Genomic DNA, 24,512 nt, shown 5'->3' on the forward strand with positions numbered 1-24,512 from the left:
AAATTTTATTAGGTCATGTACAAGTTCAGTTCATTGTTTTAAGTTCTTTTTAAGTTCTCTGCCTTTAATAAGGATTGCTACCCTGTTTCCGGGGTTGCACTTGACTACATTCTCTTCTTGTGAAAGAAAGGAAAGGGGAAAAAATCCATTCAATGAGAGGCTGTTGATTTAATGAGAGTTTTTCTGTGTATAGAAGAGAGGAAATTAGAAGAGAGTGAAATTACCTTGCTCAATTAGAGTGGTAGCAGAAAAGATGCAAGACATGGACTTGGCTCTGATATTTGGACCATGGCTCTGAGAAGCTGCCCTGGCCACTTTTGCTTTCATACCGGAGTACTGTACTGCCAAGCAAAAGGTGTCTGTAGGAATCAGAAAATGACAGGAAAGAAGTGTCACTATTTTGACTGAAAATTCTAAAAGTCTGTGGGATCCAAGTTTCATTATAATATGTAATTTCATTGTTGCTTAGTGCAGTTTAATAAAGGGAAAAGTTAGAAGTCTGAGGGTTTTGTTGTGCTGCTCACACTCTATATGTAACCTTTTTTTACGGGTTTAGAAATGCATTTTTGTATGAATTTTAAACTAATGCATTTCTGTTCATATTCTAACAGAAGAAGATATATAAAGATCAGATGGAATATATGTTGCAGAATCATGTGTTCCCTCTTTTCAGCAGTGAGCTGGGTTACATGAGAGCACGGGTAAGAAAGTTTAAGATTTAATGTTAAGACACTGTCCTGACTGAGGAGTTCAAGAACATACTTTATATTTTTTTCCTCTTAAAAAACATGCTTCTTTCTGTACCTTTTCTGTAATGAGTTGTATGCTTATTTCTGGTATCAGTCTTTATGTGTGATTATAGATAGCTACTGTCTGGCTTTAAAATGGCTGCAGAATTGTGTGCATAGTTTCCCATCTGTGTCTGGTGGTATGGTCTGTTTGTGTTTTGCATTTAGACTGTACTGCTCACACAAAAACCTGTGGCCAGAGATGAACTTGAGATCATAGTACTGGCTTAGTGATGTCTGAAAGACAGCCCTCCCACTGGCCAGCCTCCATACTCTCAAACATCTTCATCTGGTTAAAACTCTTACAGTATCTTTATTCAGCAGTAGTTGTACTTCAGTTTAATACCTTCCATAGGTTATTGGTATACAAGTAGTCAATAATCCCATTTGTACTTTTTGTAACTCTGAATTTGTTCAATGTGTTTGGGTTTTTTTTTCAGGCTTGTTGGGTTCTTCATTATTTTTGTGAAGTCAAATTTAAGAGTGACCAGAATCTGCAGACAGCCTTAGAACTCACAAGACGGTGTCTGATAGATGATAGGGAAATGCCTGTGAAAGTGGAAGCTGCAATAGCACTTCAAGTTCTGATCAGTAATCAAGAGAAAGGTAGTTCTCTTTTCTTAAAGCTGCAGCAAGTTTTAACGCAATAGGCATTAATATTGCAATGTTCAGGGAGACTTGTTCTCTTCTTTCCTGATGATAATTTACAACTTAAAATTGTAATCACTTAGTGTAATTTTCCAACTGGAAAAATTTATATTACAATTTCATGGTACAACAAATCCCATTTTATAGCACCTGATCATTGAATCAGAAATACAGTGGCAGTACAGGGATATCTGTCAGCATGTATTTATCTTTTAAAATAAAATTGTCTTTATCCTGTCAGGCTTTCCATTGCTCAGTATTCCTGAAGCTGGCATAAATGCCACAAAGCAAATATAAATTCTGTATCAGATACTTTGTCTAATTTGACAAAAATGCATATCTACCCATTCCTGTTCAATTAAAATTTGCATTGATAAGTAATCTTGCATTTCATAAAGACTGTAGAACTCTTTTTTATACTTCAGTTATGATCCTTTTGGTAGATATTTCTATTTAAAAATTGTTCTGAATATTAGTAATGCTGTAATGTCTTATACTGCCCATGGTTTTGGCATATTGATGCCAAAGCACTAAAAAGTATATATTGACTTTCATATTCTGAAACTGTAGTTTTGTAAGAATGTAAATTCAAATATTTCCACTTGTTCTACAGCTAAAGAATATATTACTCCATTCATTAGACCTGTAATGCAAGCTTTACTTCATATTATAAGAGAGACTGAAAATGATGATCTTACTAATGTGATTCAGAAGATGATCTGTGAATATAGTGAAGAAGTTACCCCAATTGCAGTAGAAATGACACAGCATCTGGTAAGAACTTCTGTTGACTTAGCAGGATGTTTAGTATATGAAGGATTGGTATTTAAGATAGTTGTCCATCAATTAATACCTGTTGTTTCTCCAGTCTAGGTGCAGTGATACAGATAATTTTCTTCTACATTTAGACTGTTTTCTCAAAAGTGGCTTCATAACTTGAGCTAAATGGAAATTTATTAGAATGATTATAGAACTGTTTGAGTAATCTTTGTATTTTTTCACTATAATGTTAGTAATGAATTTCAGTGGCACATTTGAGGTAGTCTCTACAATGTAACTTAGGTTTTCTGTTTTAAAATGGGAAATTAAAGTTTTTTAATAAAAATATCTGGTGTGAAAATATGTTGTATGTAATGTGAAAATGAAATTGATTCTGCAGGAGAAATTCAGAAATTGAATACCCATACCTAGCAAGTTGTACCAATGGTTTCAAAAGCAGAGGTCAGCTCAGTGCTTCTCTATTGAAGGCCCTTGCCTTGGAGTTTAAATTGTTTGCTTGTCCTCTCTGGGAATGCCTGCAAAGTGGTCCAGTCTAGTTCAGCTAGCAACTAAACCTTGTGTCAGAAAAACTTTCTCCGGAAAATGTATTCTTTTGATTAGAAAGTGATGTCATTTGTATCTTCTTCATGAATAGATAAAGGATGACACTTTAAAGGGCTTAACGTTCAAATTTCATCAATCCTGAAAACAAACTCTGGAATGGAATAGTCAACTTCTAATGTTCATATACATTTTCTTAGCAGAAGTCCTCCTTAAATTGTGTCGAGTACCAGACTTGCACAATTGTTCATCTCCAAGCATGTCCTAGTTAAATGACATATATATGGTTTGTTTTGCTGTTACATGCAGGCAATGACATTTAACCAGGTGATCCAGACTGGACCAGATGAGGAGGGCAGTGATGACAAAGCAGTGACAGCAATGGGAATCTTGAATACTATTGATACACTTCTCAGTGTAGTTGAAGATCACAAGGAAGTAAGTAGAAATCACTTTAATTACATGTTAGCAATATGTGTTGTCTAAGACACTGAAAGTCTTCTGTAGTTCCAGTGTTCCTGGAAACATTGTTATCTGAAAAACTATCCTATTGGCCAAAAAAAGCTTAAAACAGAATGCAATGAAATACTTACACAACGAAGTTGTAACAGAGTGGGTCACATTTCTAACAGAATACACGGAGTAATGAAGCACAAATGTTGCCACAGTATTTCCCACAAGAATGTAGGTCCTTGTTCAAATGGGAGAGGAAACTTGTCGTCTCTTAACAGATGGAAGTGTCAGCTCAGCTGGAAGAACCCATTTGATTAGATGAGGTCTGCTTTTCAAAGAAAATAGATAAAACATCAGTTAGCTTTGAACATTGACTCTGCTGCCTTAGTTTGCTCTCTGCAGCAGAATCGATGTCTGTAAATAAAGCTGTTGTGGCTGTGCTAAATGATAGGGTTTTTACATGCTTAATCTGCACTGTGGGATTAAAACATTTGTCCTTTAGTTTTGTTATACGGAGTGGACTAGCTTCTGTCCAAAGTACAGCTTTTTTGAAAGATGCTGATTAAAATCTTTCTTGACAATGTCAGGTACTGTTTTTTGATAAATACATTATACCGTTTTAGTGACTAAACAGTAATAAATTGTACTCTCAGGGCTCTGAAGACTTCACTGAGGGAGCAGCATAATATGAATTCTGAATACCCAAGGGTGCAATACAGTGCTGCCATGCAATAACACAAGGGACGAGTTCAGCTCATTTACTTGTTAAAGCTGCTCAGCAAGCTTGTAATATACTTGGTCTTGTCAGCAAATTCTTGCTATATAAATGAAAAGTTTGTGTAACATTATGCTGCTCCTGAGGAACTCAATTGTAAAATGTTGATTGGTAAACATTTAGAGACATCTCAGACACGATGACCAGTGTTGCAAGAGATAAGGGTATTTAGCTGGTCAGTTTCAAATCTTGTTCTGCATAGCTAAGACCAGAAACTCAACCCCTATTTGTCTCTGTGCAAGGTAAGTGTCCTAAGCAGGCTAAAGACTATTTTGGTGGACTTGTCTTTCCGTGGACTAATAAATACTGGGAAGAGTGTTTGAATCTGTAGACAGCATTTACACTTACTGTCTGCATACAATACAAACATCCTAAGCAGGGTTACGGAGGTGGTTTATGTTTGTTCATTGGTTGGTTTTGATTTCTTTTAATATTTCTCTTTTCTGGAACAGCAAATGCTTCCTGCAACTTCCATTGTTTCCTGTTTTGATGTACACATTTACTTATTGTGTGACTTGATGGACTGAACTGTTGCATGGGGTTACTGTCAGGCTTTTCTTTTTAGAATCATAGAATAGTTAGGGTTGGAAAGGACCTTAAGATCATCAAGTTCCAACCCACCTGCCATGGGCCAGGGACACCCCGCACTAAACCATGTCACCCAAGACTCTGTACAACCTGGCCTTGAACGCCACCAGGGATGGAGCATTCACAACTTCCCTGGGCAACCCATTCCAGTGCCTCACCACCCTAACAGGAAAGAATTTCCTCCTTATATCCAATCTAAACTTCCCCTGTTTAAGTTTTAACCCATTACCCCTTGTCCTGTCACTACAGTCCCAGATGAAGAGTCCTTCCCCAGCATCCCTATAGGCCCCCTTCAGATACTGGAAGGCTGCTATGAGGTCTCCACGCAGCCTTCTCTTCTCCAGGCTGAACAGCCCCAACTTTCTCAGCCGATCTTCATACGGGAGGTGCTCCAGTCCCCTGATCATCCTCGTGGCCCTCCTCTGGACTCGTTCCAACAGTTCCATGTCCTTTTTATGTTGAGGACACCAGAACTGCACACAATACTCCAAGTGAGGTCTCACGAGAGCAGAGTAGAGGGGCAGGATCACCCCCTTCGACCTGCTGGTCACACTCCTTTTGATGCAGCCCAGGATACGGTTAGATGCCCTCTAATGAGAGTCTTCCAGTATTCGAAGAATATTCCAAAACCACCTTGTGTTAAAAACTGTTTTATAGATCCTTAGCCAGAGTGCTGCTCTTACACATTTAGTGCTCTAAAATATGAGAAATTTTGAATTGTTTTTAGAAGACTATATTGCATAGAATATTTTATAATATTGTATAGAAACTGCTTAGAGTAGTTTTGTTTTAAAATGTGTTTAATTTCAACTCAAAAATATTGAAAACAGTCATAAATACCTTCTTTTTTTTTTTTTTTTTTTTTCAGATTACCCAGCAGCTGGAAGGGATCTGTTTGCAAGTGATTGGAACAGTTTTGCAGCAGCATGTATTAGGTATATGTAGTTTTGGTGGCTTATTTTTTTAAGTGTATGGGAGAGGCATTAAATTTACCTGGATTCCGTTTGTTTTAGAGTTCTATGAGGAGATCTTTTCTTTGGCTCATAGTCTGACCTGTCAACAAGTTTCTGCACAAATGTGGCAGCTACTTCCTCTTGTTTTTGAAGTCTTTCAGCAGGATGGCTTTGATTATTTTACTGGTAAGTAACATAAATCAGACAAATGATTTCATATAAGTGATTTCAACCGTACAGTGAACTGCATCTTGGTTGTAAAGTTAAGAGAACACTGAAGTGAGTTTATGCTTAAAGTATTTATTTCTGCTATGCTGCAACCAGACTTATTTTGCTAAAGATGCATGCTTATCTTGACAAACATTAAGCAAGAACTGTAACTTATTAATACATAGATTTCAATCTGATTTTAACAGCTCATCTAATAAAACATACAGACAGTATCTTAACTGTGATCATTCTTCTGTTAATACAGACATGATGCCTCTCTTGCATAATTATGTTACTGTTGATACAGACACACTTCTGTCGGACACAAAGTATCTTGAAATGATCTACAGTATGTGCAAGAAGGTAAGCAGATTCCTTTGTGATAACAAAACCTGTGATCTCTGAAGTAATACACTCTTAAACTGGGTAATGTTTTCCACAACAGCAGACTCTGAAACTGAAGAATTTTTGACATCTGCTGCTACAGCATTATGCTATTTAGCATCCTCTGTGATTCCACAAATTAAGTTATTGCAGATAAATTAAGGGGTTGCATCAAATTTCAGATTATGCTTTTGCTAAAAAGGGAAAATAAATTGTACACAACAGAAGCAGGTTTCATGCACGTGTGTTTGGTGTCTTACACACTGTGCCTACATGCATGCAAAACGTGTATGCATAATGCAAAAGGCAGACATTTTCTAGCTGAGATCTGTAGCCTCACTATGACTGTGATACCATGTAACATACATATGCTAAAGATCTTAAATCTGTGAGCAGGGCTGGAAAGTAGAGGGATACAAATAGGAAGATATTTTCCCAAGTTCGTGCTAAGTTGGTGATGAAAGCTGGGAGTTGTTTGACTCAGTCCAGTCATTTTTGGGCAGTATTTAGCTTCTAAGCGTCTGTGTATTATAGGTAGCTGCCAACTGGCCTTTCTTTATCCAATCAATATGTAGAATACAAAGCTTTCCAGATTGTTAACCCTGTGCAAGGAAATTAATACTATTTTGTACGGTGGTGTTAAAGTGTTGTAATCTCCAGCAGTGATTTGTGGGGATTTCAGTTTTCCAATTATGGATATCATGTGTTGTGTCTGTGTAAGAACTAAGGGGAATTGTCAGCTGCCCTGCCCATGGTATTTCCTGAGTAATTCTTCTGACAATGTTTAGATACTATAGTGAGTAACTCTGAAAACAAGTTGCAACCAGGCTGATTATAAATGCTTGAACATTATATATATATGTAAAAAAGAAAAATAGCTGTCCTAAGCTCTTAGTGATTTGTGTTTTATTAGCTGAGCACAGTAAATCTTTAACCCAGAAGTTTTGGGTGTTGTTTTGTTATGTATTTATATATCCCTCTAGATATCCCAAATTTGCAGTACAATTTTTATAAATTCAGTATCTGAATGCATAAGAAAAGTTTATTTTGTTTATGGAAATAAACCTTTGCAAAATGGCAGCTGATGCTTATGGTTACTGTTGTAAGCTCTGCCTCTATAGAGTTGTTGAGTATTTGTATGTGTAGATTAGTTTTACCCACATTCCACAATGCTTCAGTCTCTAGTTGTGATACTGAGCCACTGCTGTAGGTTTGGCTGCTGTACTGATGGGTGTTTATGCTAGCATGGTAATAGAGGGGTAAATTGATGTCAGCTTTTCAAAGCAGAGCAGAGGATGAAAAATACTTCTGGAAGGGATATCATCAACAGTAATTGTTCTTTTTCAGGTCCTTACAGGAGTTGCTGGAGAAGATGCAGAATGTCATGCAGCTAAGCTGTTAGAAGTAATTATTCTTCAGTGTAAAGGGCGCGGCATTGATCAGGTTGGTAACAGCTTTGGTTGTTACAACTACTGTTTAAAATGTATTTTATTCTTGAATATGAATTGATTATGTATTAACATCAGTTCTTTTCCAAGGAGTTTGTGCCATGTAGCTAACAATCCTGTCTACTACTTCAGTGTTACTCAGCAGCCCCACAGAGGCAGTTATTACACTGTCTCCAGAGTTTAGGACACTGCAAAGCTGTGAAAGTTTTTGTGAATCTGGAAGAGTGCTGTTTCAGGAGCATCTTGGTTCAAAAAGTTGATTAATTATATTCTAAGTTAATTCTGGTGAAAATTATTCAATCTGTCAAGTTAATAGCTTTGAAATAAGTAAGAATGAAAACGAAATTTCTAGAATCCTAATGTCATAGAGTAACCGGGGACTTCATTATGCACATATGGAAGCTGGAATTCGAGAGAGGAATTTGTGTGCCTCTGCTGTGTACATGACAAGCACTGTATAATAGCTGTTTAAACACTTGCATGTTTTTTTATAATTGTGGATATTGTCCCTGGAAACCTTAATTTTTAACTCATTTGAAAGAAAATCGTCTACACCAGATTGGGGTTTTTTGTGTGACGTCTCTGAAGAGACTGGTCCTTTGAATAGCTGTTTCTTTGGAATGTTAGCATTATCTCTTGACTTCGTTATGGTTATTAAAAAAAACACTAAGTTGTTTTTTTCTGGAAACACGTTTCCTCTATTTTTCTTTTGTGTCACACAGGATAACAGGACCAGGAATTGCATCTACTGTGCATGATGTCACAAAATCCATGTGCCTGGAATAGATAAAATCTTTTCACTTTTACATTTCCTTTTTTGTATATGACTTCTGCTGGCACCTAAGAATTATTCACATTGTTTGCCCTCTGCATTTATGCGCCTCATTGGGTTTATGCCATTTCTCAACTTTAGTGTGAAGTACAGAACTACAAAGTTTATTTTTGATCAGTAAATTTGTAACGTTTCTCACTCTTCAGTGCATACCCTTATTTGTGGAAGCTGCATTAGAGAGATTGACCAGGGAAGTGAAAACAAGTGAACTGCGAACAATGTGCCTCCAAGTTGCCATAGCTGCTTTGTATTACAATCCTCATCTACTATTAAATACATTGGAAAATCTTCGTTTCCCCAATAATGTGGAGCCTGTCACTAATCACTTTATAACGCAATGGCTTAGTGATGTGGACTGTTTCTTGGGGTAAGTGTTTCTAGTTTGGAAGATTATTCTCTGTGATACACCGTTTTATTACCTGTTTGTAAATTGTAACAAAACTTGCAACCTTTTTATTGTTTTGTTTTGTAGACTTCATGATAGAAAGATGTGTGTGCTTGGCTTATGTGCTCTTATTGATCTGGAGCAAATACCACAGGTTTTAAATCAAGTTGCTGGCCAGATCCTGCCAGCTTTTATCCTTTTATTTAATGGATTGAAAAGAGCATATGCCTGTCATGCAGAACATGAAAATGACAGCGATGATGATGATGAAGCTGAAGAAGATGAGGAGACAGGTATGTAAACTGAAATGTTGCGGTTACTTTGTATGTTTTCTATATTGTTTTCTTTTTGACTGGAGATGCTGAGTTCCTGCTGTCATTTAGCCCAGCTGGCAACTAAGTACCACGCAACCACTCGTTCACTTCTTTCTCCAAACAACCAAAAAAATCTCCAACAATAAACAAACGAGGCACAATCCAGCCTCTCACCACCCATGGACCGGTACCTATCCCGACTTGAGCAGCGATCAGTCTCTCCTCGATGATTCCCCCCAGTATATATACTGGGCATGACATGCTGTGGTATGGAATACCCCTTTAGTTAGTTTGGGTCAGGGGTCCTATCTGTGCTCCCTCCCGGCTTCTTGTGCCCCTCCTCACTGGCAGAGCATGAGAGACTGAAAAGTCCTTGATCAGGGTAAGTGCTACTGAGTGACAACTAAACCAATGCATTGTTCTCAGACTAAAGCAAAAACACAGCAGTGCACCAGCTACTAGGAAGAAAATTAACTCTATCCCAGCTGAAGCCATGACAGTTCCCTTTTTGGAATCCTTCAGAGTTCCCCAGTTCCAAAAATCAAAAGCTGCGGTATAATACTGGCCATGTTTTAATGACTTTAAAGTCTATCTGACTTAGTTTTTAAGAGGAACTGGAAATAATTTCCTAGGCTGTCTCTTCAAAGTGACATGGAGCTAGCTTTTATGTGTGGATGCTGTCATTGCTGAAAGGAATTACTACTAGGACGTGTTTCCCATTTGAGTGAGGGGTTAAGAGTCAGCACAAGGAGCTTCCAGGAGTCATCCTCATCCATTGTGCAATTTGGACTATATATTACAAACTGTCCCATAAACTGTTGGTGTTTTACCTGTGTGGAAAATAATAGTTCTTAGGTTTTGGGGTTTTCTTGCTTTTCCCCTCCCCTGTCTCCCCTGAACTACCACAATCTCAACTTCATCAGCCTTGATAGACTTTCTTCATACGATTATTTCACAAGCTTTCACATTATTTGCCATCTTCTTTATATGAAGTTCAAAATTACCTACAACTTCCCCCTGCTTCTTTCTTCCACCTTTTCCTATACTTTTCTTAAGCATTTAGTTCATGTTTCCTATCTTTATCTTCATAGAATCATAGGATAGTTAGGGTTGGAAAGGACCTTAAGATCATCAAGTTCCAGCCCCCCTGCCATGGGCAGGGACACCTCGCCCTAAACCATATTACCCAAGGCCTTGTCCAGCCTAGCCTTGAACACTGCCAGGGATGAAGCATTCACAACCTCCCTGAACAACCTATTCCAGTGCCTCACCACCCTAACAGGAAAGAATTTCCTCCTTATATCCAATCTAAACTTCCCCTGTTTGAGTTTTAACCCATTACCCCTTGTCCTGCCACTACAGTCCCTAATGAAGAGTCCACCCCCAGCATCCCTGTATGCCCCCTTCAGATACTGGAAGGCTGCTAGTGATTGGAACAGTTTTCCATACTCAAAGGAATATCTGTTTTCATCTCTCTACTTAGAGCCAAGTTTCTTTCTCACCTCTGCTGCTGGATTCTGGACTTGTAACTATATTGTCATTCATACTACTACATTTTGTATTTCTCAAGCATTATTTTCAATAGCCCTTTTGAATGTGCCTTTAAAAGTGTTTTCATGAAGTTATTTCAGACTTTCTTTGGAGCACGAATATTGTTTTGCTGAAAGTTTTATCAAGAGCTGTTCCAAACTATCTAGATTTACATTTTTCTATATACTTCTTGTGATAATTAATGTTTCCCACTTGCACAGTTGGTGTGAATGAAGAGTGTCTGGGTGGGGTAGGTAACGGCATTAGGAGAGGAGTTCAATGAGCCTTCCCCCTTTCTAGTCTGCACTCTGCTGTTGCATTCCTTGTTTTGCATAATTGGCTATCTTCCTACAGAATTGTTCTTGCTATTTTTGAAATAAACCTTATTTGTGTGTGCTGTTTAATTCAGAGGAACTGGGGAGTGATGAAGATGACATTGATGAAGATGGTCAAGAATATCTAGAAATTCTAGCAAAACAGGCAGGTGAAGATGGAGATGATGAAGACTGGGAAGAAGATGATGCTGAAGAGACTGCTTTGGAAGGCTATTCCACAATTATTGATGATGAAGACAACCCTGTTGATGAATATCAGATATTTAAAACAATTTTTCAGAGTAAGTAACTTTATTTCATTTCCTGGCTAACAAGTTTTATTTTAACTTCAGCGTATACCATTGTAAACTAGAACCTGTTGAAAGCTTCCACACAGGCTTTTCAGTATGTGCTTTGAACAAATTCTGTCTTTGGAAAGGGGAAGCAAACATTAAACTTTATGAGCAGGCGGAGATGCTTTAATGAATTTATGATGGGAGGGAAGAGGTCAGAGGTTGTTTTAAGTGTTTTTAAACATCTTGAATTGCGTAACCCTAACTGAATATTATTCTGACTAAAATGGGAGTGAGTTAGTAAGCTTTGAGTTACAGAACATTTTAATGAAGTTTCCTTTTGCTTATGTGTTCATTCTCTTGCAGCAATTCAGAATCGTAACCCTGCGTGGTACCAAGCTTTGACACAGGGTCTTAATGAAGAACAAAGAAAACAATTGCAGGACATAGCAACTCTGGCAGATCAGAGGCGGGCAGCACATGGTATTTTCTCCCCTTTCTACCATTAATTGCTTCCTTTGCTGTTTGAATGCTGTTTATGTGCTCAAGAAGCATAACACAGATAATGTCTGTAATTCAAGCCTGATAATGTCATTAGCAAAGCAGGGTTGCTTTACACTCCAGAACTGTTTGAAATCTCTTAAAACTGTCAGGTCACAAAGCCTCAATACACAAATTGTCTGGCATGCCACAGGTGTAAGGAATGATAGAAATGACTTAATGAAGTGGCCAAGTAAATAAAAGCGTATTTGTCATAGAAACATATTTGTCATTTGGAAACAAATCATTCGATTACCTGAAGGTGGATGAACTCTAGCTGTGGTAAAAGACCCATCAAGTGGCTGATAACTTATTTCTTGATGTGACATAGTTGAGCTGGGATAGATATTGATAGACAATGGGTGGAAGAGTATCAACTTATGCAAGTAGAAGCCATCTGTAAAGCTATATCATCAAGCCTGTTAAATATTTCAGATTGTTACTCTTCAATACAGATAGTACAGATTTAACAGCATATGAAAGAGGGCAGATCTTAGGGGGAAAGTTGGTTGGTTTGGGGTTTTTTTTGGCCAGTTTTCTCAGGTGTTTGAGATAATATATATCACTTTTTAAAGTCAAGGCTAAATTTTGAGTGATCAGTCCAGTCCCATATCCTGCACCTTACTGAGCAATTACTACAAGATTTTTTAAAAAGAAATTTAGAAGGCTTTAAAAAAAAAAAAGACTGGTAGTGAGAATGCGTATTTTATAAGGAGTTTTTTTTTGTCAGAAAACAGCCTAAATTGCCTCACAAAGCTTGTAAGTGTCCAGAATGATCCACTTTTAATGCTTATAACAGTTTCCCTGTGACCTCTGTCAAGCTCTAGACATCGTACTGATGAGGTTATGTTCTACTTGTGCATTTTATGAACAAGAATTGAGTTGTTCTGTTGTTTTCTTTTTCAGTTGCTTATTCATAGTGCAAGTTAAGTTCAGATTGTGACATTTAACTCGAGCAACTAGATTATTACAGGAAAATCGTGCTTACTGTCAGAGCATAGTGATACCCCGTTTAGGCTGCCTAACACATATGGGGACATCCTGTTAGAAGGAATATAATTATCTCTCATTAATGTAGGTAAGAAGAATTTCCATAAGCTAAGAGATTTGTCTTGTGTGCACTATGGAGCCAGGAGGAAACAAAGCAATGCTCCCCAGGTCATGTTCTCCTCCTGTCCTTCATCAGCCATGGCAGCACTTTTCTGGCCTGTTTCCAAAGAAACTGAGACAAAATGTAGACCCTCTAGATAATGAGATATATTCCCAGACAGAGAGTACAACTATTTTGAAGTAGAAGAAAGCTCCTAGCCTAGAAGTAAGACATTAATAAGTGTTGTTATCTTGACTTGGGAATAATATAAACCATCTTCAGCATTATCTAGATTATAGGAGAGGAACAACATAAATTACCAGTCTAATTTTCAGTTGTCCATGTATTAGAGCTTGTGAAAACTACTGTTACAGTAATGTTTGAAGGACAGAATATGCAGCCAATAAAACCAGACAGCTTGACTATCACTGTTATTTGCAGTGATGGATATGTGGGCCTCAGATACCTAAAGATCTTAAGTTTTGGTTGAAAATGAAAAGGATAAATTTGGTAGTTTTCTCTCAGAATTGTGTTATATGGTCTAGTAACCTAAACTGCAGATTATCTGCCTGGCTACAGGTGAGGAAATGCGGGTATACTAAAATGCCTGTTTCATGTGCTTCAGTGGCTGTATCCGCTTGTATTGTTGAATTGAGGTAGGAACACTGGAATATTTAGTTAATATCTGCATATTGCTTTTTTTGTACATGTGCTCTGTTACTGATTGGATTGACAAGTCTATTAATGTGAATTAGAAAGAATTGGGTGACTATTAGCAAGTTCAGAAGTCCACCATCCATTCAGGCCCTATTTCTGAAATGTGAAAAATTACAAACTTGTGCCCAAAAGCTGAATTGTGGGCTTTTAAAAGATAAGTTAATTTAAGCATAGCTATAACAATATTGATAAATAAATAGACCATCTGTTGTTTGGGGCCTGGCACATTTCCAATTTGTGGATGCTGACTACTCTCTTGGCTAACCCAACGTTAAACCTCTATCTCTGAGAAAGTCAAAACAGTCAGTCACAACATCTTAATCTGTCTTCCCCCCCCTGCACACACACAAAATAATCTTCCTTCTGTTTTTGTTTTGTTTTGTTTTAGAATCCAAAATGATTGAAAAGCATGGAGGATACAAATTCAATGCTCCGGTTGTGCCAACTTCATTTAATTTTGGAGGCCCTGCCCCAGGAATGAATTGAATTATCACTTTTCCTGCTACTGTGTGATTGTAGTGAAGAGCTTGTGTTCCTCCCAATAGTGGTTCCAGAACTGGTTCATGTTATCTACAACTCGCTCTAAGCTAATTGATAAATAGATTGGACAAAAGCCCCAGAAGAGGGACCTGGTCATGCAACCTAATACTGGAAAGCAAACTAGAGGTTTTATTGAAGATAGGAAGAATCTGAATTTAAAGCTTCAAATGACACACTTTGGAAATCAGAAATCAAGAGGGGACGTCATGAAGGCAGCTTTTCTTTTTCTGAAGAAAAAATACAGGCATGGGCTGCAGGACTATTTAAAATGTCTCATTTACAGTACAAGCTAAAAGGCAGACTTGATTTTTACACCTGTGGCAGTATGAGTATTTGCCCAATTTATTTCCCGTTTCTCCCTTCCTATTGGGTGTCTATTCTTTTGATGTAAATAAGATAAGGTAATCAGATAGCCTTACTTAATGTTCATCATTTCCATTTATAAAGATTGTTCATATGTAGAATACTGGACACTTAATGTAGCACTACATAACTGATAAATCTGTAAATGAATTAGCACTTTCATATTGAAACAAGCCTGCTAGCCTATGTACAAAAATAGCAAAATGTTTGCTGTTTATAAAAATAAAAAATAAGGGATGTATTGGGGAAAATAATTTCCAGGTATTAATTTAAAATGAACTAGCAGTTTTGTACCTGGTGACTTTGTGGTGCAGTCACCTCTGGTTGTGACTTGAATTCGGTTATGTAAAAAGGGGTTAGTGATATTTCATTGCTGCTAAAGAAAAAATAGCAACACCCTCTGTGTCCTTTGTTTTTCTTAAAGATCTCACCGCACAAGGTAAAATTTGGATACAGGTGTGTACTGTAAGCACTGAGGAAAATGTTATCTTTTCTAAAGCAGGTAAATAAGGTGTGTGAAGTTCTGCTCTTACAGAGTTAATTGAAGTGTGTGGATGAAACATCTATACATGCAGTCTGTTAAAAACACAGCAGTTTCATTTGGCTAATCTGGGCTATGATCTACAAAGGTAATTTTTCTCCCTAATTTTACAAAATACTTTTTTTTTTCCAGCCTGTGTAGTAGTGCTGGTGCACTACTCTTGCATTTCAGTCCCCCTCTTTCTGCACTCCCAGTATGTGTGTGTGCTGTTGTCTGCCTGATCCAGACAGTGTATTTGAAGTTTTGCCAATCTTTCATTTTTGAAGCCACAATTCTCTTCCTCCAAAGTTGCTATAGTAACTAGTATTTTAGCTAGAGAGGCAAAATACAGATCCCTCTGGGACCACTATCAAAACCACTGTATGAAGAAGCCAGCAGGGACATGCTGTGAATGGGTTGGCTTAAATGCCCCCTTTTTCTTTTCTAAAAGCAAAAATCCATAGGTTTCTGATCTTCCCTTGAGATCGTTGGTGTCAGGTCTTTTAAATCAAATGTTTTGGGTTTTTTTTTTGTTGGGTTTTTTTTTTTCTTTTGGCTGTTTTTATATAAAAATGTCACCTGCTGTTACAATGGATATTAAACAAGCTACCTTAATTTAATGTAAGCCTCCAAAATTTAAATACAGGTTAAAATAAACTGAGTTTATATCTGTAAAAATGAAATGAACATATATATATATTATGATACTCAAAATGCAGTCTTCAGAAAATTGGTTTGTGTGGTGTGTTTTTTTGCATCAGCAGAGTAGCAGGAATTGGTGGTGTGGGGTTTCCTTGACGGGCTGACCAGCACCATTCTCTGCCTTCCATTTGCTGCATCAACCGCTAGCACTTCTCTGGGCAGGTGTAATGGGCTTTTCCAGTCACTCCTCTCTGGTCTGCCTTTCTTTGGCAAACAGAATTCCCTGCACACACAGTGCTATGTGAGAGTCTGAGCCAGGACTATAATGCCACGTTGCCCTAGCCAAATACCAAAGGGATACTTTAAAAGCAGATTGTGGACTTAAAAGGATGGGTATTGCACCTGATGTAGGAAAGCCTAAAATACTAAGCCTTGAATGAGAGTATCCATTACAGTAGTGGTATGAGTACCACAGTAGTACTTTTGAATCTTTAGCTGACTGGCCAAGTGCATATAGCAGAACTGTTTGGTTTTTCTTTGTAAATGTGTAGCTCATGAGCACGTACGGGTGTACACCGGCTCCAGGATATCTCTAGACAAGGTTTTATTTTTGTAGACAAAAAGTGACAGACATAATTACAGCATGCCTTTTCCTGTGCATTCCTTGACCTTGAAAAATGCCCAGTTTGACATGAATAATTTCTGAACATCTGCTTGTTGGTATCTGCTTATCTTGTTACACATCCCCAGAAACGTAAGAGAACCTTTTAGGACGGATGAGACACTTTGCCTCACAGTGGAAGATGCAACAGAGCAGGAGGGAGAAGGCTCCATATACAAAGCATACCGAAAAAGTGAGGGGAAAATCACCAGTGTTAGTGCCATTGTCATTTCTGGAACAATGCTATTTTTCAAGTCATGAGTCAAGGGAAGAATTTTATCTTGTTGTGAGGAATACAGTCTTCAAGGGTGCTTTTATGTGTCGCTAGACTGGGTAGCAAGGAGCATATTTTTTAAGAATGGATTTAGAACTTTGCTTTCTTTTGCTCCAAGAAATGTATTTATATAAATTGCAAAACAATTTTGCATTGTTGTTGGTGGTGATAGTGCATTTTGTGATGCAACATATCAATTTCAGTGATAACACTTATGTCACATTTAAAATTGATCTTCCTCCTAGAACTTGCACTTATCCATTCCATTTTCAAGGATAATGCAACTCTAAAGGAAGAGGTGGGAAATTTAAAGCCTCTGGTTTTTTCTATTATGGAAGATCTTGGATTAATAAACATCTAAAGCAAATCCTTATCTTCACTCATCTCAGTGTGGTGTTTTGAATGTAGCTGTATTCTTATAATACTTTGGAGTCCTGTTCTAGTTACGTAGCTCTAAGCTTTTTATTTTCCTCTCTAAAATACTTCTTCAGGCAAATGCTAGGCACAACCAAAGTTCTCTTAACTGTGTTAAATATACAAGGCTTTCTCAAACACTGTTTTAAAATGTTGCCATATTTGATAAATAGTAAGGATTTTTTCCTAAATCACTACCCTTAGAAGAAGTTTTCATAGTTGCCAGCACAGTACAGCAGAGCTCCGTTCGAATCTCTTGTAGCCTAGGATTACTACTGCAAGATTCAAGAAGTCTGCAGTGGATTAATTACCAAGTACCTCACAATAAACAAGGAGATCATTTTAATAATGCCTAGTAACCTCATTAGTTTTATGGATTGATTTTTATTCTAAAGGAAATCTCTTCCTCTTGCCACCACCAGCTCTCAAATAGAAACACCATGAAGCTTCTCTGGGTTTTATTTTTGCATGTTTCCAGTGTGTTCCTTTTCAGTCCTTCCTTACACATACGTTCTCTTGCTACCTATTCTCACTTTTGTTTTCATCTTTGGTATGTATGTGATCAGCAATGGATGACCACCACCTCTGAATATCCACACAGAAGTGGGCATTTGGTTTATTTTTGTTAAATATGGTTAGGTAGAGCACTGCAGTTCCACATTTCTGCTCAATTCAGTATCCCAGGTTTGCACCTGAATGCAAAAGTACAAGTTTATCAAAATTTGGAAGTCTGGAACATCCAAGGCTGGCTGTATTCTGCTTTTAAGAGTCTGTAACAGCCACAGCTCAGTTCCTTGACCTGGGTTTTTCTCTTCCCTGTGTTCTGTGAGGCCTTCCACATACCCAGAACCAGGAATGTGGAAAAGCTGTCTGGTGTTGTGATATTGATTACTAGTTACATTACTATCAGTATGTAGCTTCTGTCTTAAATGGTGTATCACTGGCTTGGTATTGTCATATTTCTGCTTTTTATAACATGCTAAAAACAGCAAGCACTTCAGAATAGGACAAGAGTTGAGGATCTGACAGATGTTGATGAGTCATCTATTAACATAAAGGAGTTAGTAAACCCAAAACAGAACTTTATCGTGGGTCTGCGGCAGTAATTTGTGTTCTGGGTGGGTGAAAGTTTCGAATTAATAAACAGGAAGGAAAACTTGAAACTAAGAAAGGAAAACTGCTGTTAGCCCTATCCCAGAATAAGCTAGTTTACCTCTTACTGTCTCACGACAAGAGTTTAGAGCTCATGTTCTGCAGCCAGAAAAATCTGAAATGCTTTCATATGTTCAGAAACTTCAAGTTAAGCCCTACAGATCTGGGCACATTGTCCTGTCAGTGGTGACAGTTCATGTTAATTGCACAGTTGGATTTTCTTCAAGAGTTATCTACCAAAATAGTTGTAATATCCTTTAATTGCTCGATGAGCCGTTGTTGGCCTGGTGCACGTTTCCATCTAAAGATAAACATTCCAAACGTAGCTTTGAGAGTCCTTATCCGCAAGAGCGGGGCTGAAATGGCAGAAGATAACGTGCCCCGGGCAGCCTCGCCGCACAGCACCTCTCCTTCGGCCGCCGAGGCTCGGAGCCCCGCACACCGCCTGCCTCCACGAAGACGGCGGCACCCCAGGCCCTGCTGGACACACCGGCGCCGCTTGTGGGGGCCGCAGCCCACGGCGGCCGCGGGCGAGCCACTGGTCCCTCTGCGCTAGCGCCCGGCGGCACAGCTTCAGGCGTCCATCTCCTCGGGCCGCGCCACTCCGGACCAGCCGCAGGGGGCCAGCAGCCCTGCCTGCGGCCACGCATTCCCCTCTCTCACTTGTTCTCTCTGCGCGGTGCCCACCGAGCGGCCCGCGGTGCCGCAGCCGGACGGCCTCCGCCGGGCAGGAAATGGCGCCCGGCTCTCTCGCTCCCCTGCTGACGCACTAGCGCCTCTCCCCGGTGTACAAAATGGCGGTTGCGGCCCCGAACCCAGCATAACAGAGACGCCATGAAGCTGCGGGGCGGGACTACGGGAGCCTAGCCAATGGGCATTAACACGGGGCCTGGAGGCTGCCAATGGCGAGCGGAGGCGTTGACGCAAGGCGCGGAGCTCCCAATGGGAGCGGTGGTGGTGCTGTGCGCGAGGCCCGCCTGCGCGGCTCGGGGCGGTGCTGAGACGGGCGGGCGTTGAGGCGGCCGTTTCCTGTCCTGGTGCATGGTGGTCGGACGGAGGAATTGTTGGAAAATTTCTCGGCGAGGTTAGTATATAAATGTGTTTTTACCCAGTGTGCCTTATTCTAACCACCGCCATCTCCGGCTGGGGCTGCTGCGCCGCCGCGGGCCGCCGCCACGGGCCTCGCCCGCCGCGCCAAGCGCAGGCAGGCGGCGAGGGGCAGCGAGCGGGGGCAGCGCCGGCACCGACCCACACGAATAAAGCCGCGGCTCCGCCGTCCGCCTGCTCCGCGCGGCCCAGCCCCTTCCCTCCCCTTTCTCCTTCACCGGGCCTGTCCGCGCCTGCCCGCCGGGAGCCCGCACCACGGGGCGCGCCGAGCCCGCGCCGCCGCCGCCCCCTCCTCGGCCTTGCCCTCGGGGGGCGCGGGCCGCCCCCTCGTGTGTGCGGGACGCCCGTTAGCCGTTGCCTCAGAGCTGGGAGGGGTGTCCTGATGCGCACTCTGCCCCGCTCCCAGCGCGCCTGAATCTGGCTTCTGATTTATTTTTACTTTTTTTTTCTTTTTCCGTTTTTTATTGTGTCGTTTCCATTCTGACGAAGAGCAGGCTTGCAAAGCGGCGTTAATTGTCTCCGGAGCTTGCTCGGCCTAACGTGCGGCTCGACCCGCATGCGTTTGGGAAGGAGCAGTGCGCTTTTCTCGCACGAAGTTGCTTATTTTTGACGTTGCCGTGTTGTAGTGCCGTAGGCGCGGCTGGTGCCGTGCTAGCACAGGAGAAAGGCCTTACACGGAGCTCGTGAAGCCGTCTGATGTAGTTCATCTCAACTCGCGAAAATACCACGCAAAATAATTCTGAGCGTTTCACAGCTGCTTTTTCTTGTCGTGTCCTTAATCGGTTTTTGTCGAACTCCTTATAGAACAGGATACCGAGAAGGTGTTTCTCTAGAAAAAGTGCCTGCAGTAACGCAAAGATTTTTTTTTCTTTTCTTTTTTTTTTTTTTTTTCCTAATGAGGTCCTAAATGCGGTGTTCCTAAAGAAAAAATTAGGTGACTTTCGTATTAGTTAAGTTAATCTCTTAAGGGTTTGGTTTGATCTGTCAAAGTACACTTGGCGCTATATACAGAGCTATACCAGTACTTTTAAGGAACGTTATTCCTGGTTCCAGTGATACAAAAGCTTCAACCTGACAGACTTTAAAAGAAAATGTTTTCTCTTGGCATGCAGTACTCTCAAGATTCGGTTTCAGGTGTTGTAAAACTGTTGCACCTCAGAGGACTATGTGCAAGGTGTTTCATTTGTAGCTTCAGGATGATTGTACCTGAAAAACTACGTTTGTCCTTAACTCGTAGCTTTTTAAGCGGAGTAGTGTCTGTGCAGTAGATTTTAGCTTGTGTATTTGCCGCAGGGCTTTAGAATGTCAGAGTACAATGCAACTGTATTTTGATGGCTTGTTTCTTTGTATCTCACGCGTTAAAGTCTTGAGTTTTCAAGCTGTGTATATGTTAGAAGCTATTGGTCTGAATCACTGCAGAAAATGAAACTCAGGACTACATAGTCAATATATATATGACTGCTTGGTAATAGATTGCAGCTTAAATGAGATGTAAAAATAAACATTTTAAACAATTTTGAAAAATGTATTTCAAATTGCATAACTAACATAAGCTATTCTCATACTGTAATGGAATAATGATTAATTTCTAGTATCTTATCTGAGGAAGGCTAATTTTGCCTTATATTAAAGGTTCAAATAAAGTAAATGCTTAAACAAGTGTAAAATTTTATTTAGCTAGAAAGTCACACTGGCTTCACTCTGTCATGCCTGTGTAGCATTTGATACTTCAACATCAAAATACTTCTGTCATGAGCTGGCAATCCCTTTTCTGAGAGGAAACAAGCACAGCAATAATGAAATGATGAATAGTCCCTGGTAATAGATGCCAAAATGTTTGTCTCTAGGATGTCTCAAATGATGTATTGTTTTCAGCCCAGCAGTCTGCTGCTGGCCCACACTTTGCTGTTATGTACTCTCCAGGAGAAGGGGACTAGTAGTTTGTGCGGTGCACAGGTCTGTCACAGGCTGCTGCTGTGCCTGCTCACAGCGGCACTGCTAGAGTGGACTGCCTGAGGGCTGCTTTCCCACCCATGGGTCTGGTCGATGTGTGGAGGGATTAGACTGAGGGTTCCCTTTATTTCACTTCGGTGGTGGAAATGGTATTTTGCTGGAGACTGTTTTCTGGGCATAGCTTAAAACTGTGTGTGTGTGTGTATTCTAGCAAACTTAGCATTTGTCTTAAAATGTGTAGGTTTTGTTTTAAAATAAAGCTAAAAAGACGACAGTTTTGAGCTGGGTTGCTTCTTTTACAGTGTAATTTGCCTTCATTTAGAGTGCGGGATGTTGATCTTTTCTTGCTGTTGCATGTAAATTTTGGCTTTTAAGAGGTTTGGATTAAAACATGCTCTCAGCATAGTTGGAGTCTCCGAGAAACGTTGTTATTAAATCCTGAGGAGTCTTTAATTGGCACCTGCGAAACTATTTGTTTTCCAAAGCATAGGGCTCAGCTGAATTTGGATGAGTTTCCACACACAAAGCAAACAGCACATTCCTAATAATCAGGGCAATTCCTCCAGTTTCAAGCGTTTTAATGGACAAAGGGAAGTGCCGGCGAGGAGGATCTAACTCGTCTCAGTGCTCTTGGAGTCCCAATGCCTTCATTAGTCTTTTCCTGTCTGCATTTTGACTTGTAACCTCTTCCTTGATCACCCGTGTGTTTTCTGCTTCTGATGTTCTCTTTTGTAACTTACACTGGCTCTGACATGTGCTTGTACATACTATAGCATCTCAAACCAACCTTTGCCGTTTCTTTGCCACTGGCTTTATTCCTGTGTTAAATCTCCTGTGCATTTCTACAGCTCAACAGCAAGCTTTCTGCTCTTTTTTTTTTTTTTTTTTTTTTTGTTAATTGGTGGGTACTTTGTGTTTTAATCTCTTCTGGGCTGGAAGAAAGAGAGCATGAACTGGGTAGTCTGTTTTCTGTGCCTTGTGCCACAGAAGATCCCAAAGCACAGAAAGAAGGTTTCTGCTTAGATTATCGATCCTTAGGATGGACTGTGATCTGAACAGATGGATCCTCTTCTGGAATGCGAGAATTCAGTTCTGAAATGCAACTTCCTGTAAAAAGAGGTGCACATAGGTATTGGTTTGAAGATTGAGTGAGGAATCAGAGGGAGGTACCTGTCCATTGGATAGCACATTTCTGGGGAGGGGGGAAGGAAGCCTCCCTCATGGCACAATGGTGTTTATGGGGTTCTGCATCTACCTGAAGTCTGTAACTTGATCTGCCCTTAGTTGTGTTTACTTAAGGGAGTATGGTTTTGGTCCTCCGTGCATCGGGTACTTAAAACCCGAATTGGACTAAATTGGTGAATGCTTCCAATGACTAAGTCTGCTAACATTTTCTGGGTTATATTGCTTTCTTAATTGTATAGTGGGATTGTACTCTGCTCCACCAAGATAATACTTGTGAAATAAACTAAATTCTCAGTTTTGAAGGGAATTTACAGTTCCAGCAAGTTATGTGATGTTCAAAGTTAGTTACAACTGACTTGATGCTTCCCTCAGTCTGCCTTTTAATGTCTGCTGAATGTTCTCTTCTGTGTACACTTCTTGAGTTAATGCTCTTGGACTCATTTCTGATGACAGACACGTCTGGAATTGGAAGATGGATCTGGTTTTGCAAGTTAATTGGTGTTGCCCATACCCTAATTGTATTCATACTGAGCTAACATGGCACTACACAGAGTTTCTTAGAATATATAAAAATGTACCATTTTTCAATTTATGTTTGTAATTCAGGGTAAAGGTTGGCAGTCCATTGGCTGTTCATTTAGTTCCTGAAATACAAGCATAGACTAAAAAAAAACCACTGCTGTTAACTGTTATGGCTAACACTGGTACATTTTTAATGCAGTTATTAGATTACTAAGTAACTCATAACCATACAAAACAACCCACTCGGAATTCCCTGTTTTGTTGGCACTCTCAGTGGATTTGCAGGTGATGTAAATTGGACACTTCTGTGTTTTCTTGACAACTAAAGAGAGTTGGAAGTCTGTTTGACATGACAGTAAAACATTGATAGAAACAGTTGGTCTCATTTATTTTGGATTTTTAGCCCTTAAATATTCACCTATTCTCCAAACATTCCTAGTTTTATTTAAAATGTTCACCAATGTAACTGGAAGGTTTATGATTTAAGGATTAATCCTGACATGTTTCAGAAGTTAATGGTATTCATTTGCTGTAGATAGGCATTAGTGCTCATTTCTAGGAGTAATTTGGATACAATGCTGACATGCATAATCTGTATGCCTTCTTTGTATAGCCAGGATTTTGTGTATATATATATATATATATATTTCATACACACACAAAAAACAGCCCCCCAAAGCCAGTAGTTTTAAAAACACGGGTTTGTTGATTAAGTGTGTTTCTTACTTTGTGATTTCTTAGGGGAAAATCCACTTAGAATGAAACCTAGTGCTTTATTTCAGTAATGTGTGCTAAAATTATTTAAAGGTTTTTGGTTGTTTGGTTTTGTTAGTTTGTTGGATTCTTTTTCCTTAGAAGTTTAAAGGTATTTTTCAACTAAAAAATAGAAAATCAGGTAACCTATCTTTTTTCATCTTTTTTCTCAAGCTTTTTTCTCATCTGAGGCCCAACATTCATTTTCTGAGTGTGAATAATGTAATTATTTATCCTTACTGTGTTTTTTTTTTCTATTAAAAAATAATTTATTAGTAGTCAGTCTGCAGTAAGGAATTGGGGTTTGCTTTTAGAAAAGGGAGACTGAGCAGAGGTTATACGAGTTTGGCTAAGTGGAGAGAAACTCACTGACTTGTTTTGGTAGGTGAGTTACATTATTCCTGTTGCAGTACACCTGTGAACTATCTCATACACACACACAGGTGTTCTGAATGATGTGTGTTTTCAGTCATATTTGAATTTGATGGTTCTATACAGATTATGTGTCCCACTCTCAAGCAAGCCTATGCAGCAGTGTGTTAAAAGTAATGGTCTCATGAGTGCATTGATCACTAACCAGGTGCATTAGTATACATTTTTGTACTTCAATAAAATTTTCCAGATCCTGGTCTCTGTACCTCTGCAAATGGTGCTCCATGGATCTCAATTGCTTGTTACCTTTCATGCAGGATTTTTGGAATTTGATCTCTCTGAAGACTTCCAGATCTGTCTCAGATCTCTGGCTCAGGAAGCTGTGCTGGTGGTTGAAGTAGTTACTTAGAAGCAGTGCTGTTGTAATAGTACTGCCCAAAGCAAATGTGATAATTGAGCTAAGCATTTGCTA

The 24,512-nt window shown here is 39.5% G+C and overlaps 2 protein-coding genes and 1 non-coding gene across 8 annotated transcripts in view; all 3 read left to right on the plus strand.

Moving 5' to 3' along the window:
• The window catches only part of IPO7 (importin 7), a 41,553-nt gene extending 24,598 nt beyond the window's left edge, over positions 1 to 16,955 (plus strand). The window contains exons 13-25 of the mRNA XM_061380437.1: positions 612 to 701; positions 1,229 to 1,394; positions 2,050 to 2,210; positions 3,066 to 3,194; positions 5,441 to 5,507; positions 5,586 to 5,711; positions 6,001 to 6,098; positions 7,467 to 7,562; positions 8,546 to 8,766; positions 8,872 to 9,077; positions 11,038 to 11,244; positions 11,602 to 11,718; positions 13,971 to 16,955. Of these exons, the coding sequence (XP_061236421.1) occupies positions 612 to 701; positions 1,229 to 1,394; positions 2,050 to 2,210; positions 3,066 to 3,194; positions 5,441 to 5,507; positions 5,586 to 5,711; positions 6,001 to 6,098; positions 7,467 to 7,562; positions 8,546 to 8,766; positions 8,872 to 9,077; positions 11,038 to 11,244; positions 11,602 to 11,718; positions 13,971 to 14,068 (1,782 nt within the window). The 3' untranslated portion in view covers positions 14,069 to 16,955. The remainder of the gene's footprint in view (positions 1 to 611; positions 702 to 1,228; positions 1,395 to 2,049; positions 2,211 to 3,065; positions 3,195 to 5,440; positions 5,508 to 5,585; positions 5,712 to 6,000; positions 6,099 to 7,466; positions 7,563 to 8,545; positions 8,767 to 8,871; positions 9,078 to 11,037; positions 11,245 to 11,601; positions 11,719 to 13,970) is intronic.
• Positions 891 to 1,073, plus strand: LOC133206501 (small nucleolar RNA SNORA23). The gene has a single exon (XR_009723793.1). It is a non-coding gene; the product is annotated as a small nucleolar RNA SNORA23 (small nucleolar RNA).
• Positions 16,956 to 19,077: 2,122 nt separating the features above from the next.
• Positions 19,078 to 24,512, plus strand: part of ZNF143 (zinc finger protein 143) — a 41,474-nt gene continuing 36,039 nt past the window's right edge. For all 6 annotated transcript variants that reach the window (XM_061380445.1, XM_061380446.1, XM_061380452.1 and 3 more), the window contains exon 1: positions 19,078 to 19,232. The gene's annotated coding sequence lies outside the window, so the exon portion shown is untranslated. The remainder of the gene's footprint in view (positions 19,233 to 24,512) is intronic.

This window comes from Neopsephotus bourkii, unplaced genomic scaffold (genome assembly GCF_033783945.1).
Source record: "Neopsephotus bourkii isolate Nb327-2 ecotype Australia unplaced genomic scaffold, CSIRO-AGI_Nbou_v1 NB_1792, whole genome shotgun sequence".
Classification (NCBI taxonomy): Eukaryota; Metazoa; Chordata; class Aves; order Psittaciformes; family Psittacidae; genus Neopsephotus; species Neopsephotus bourkii.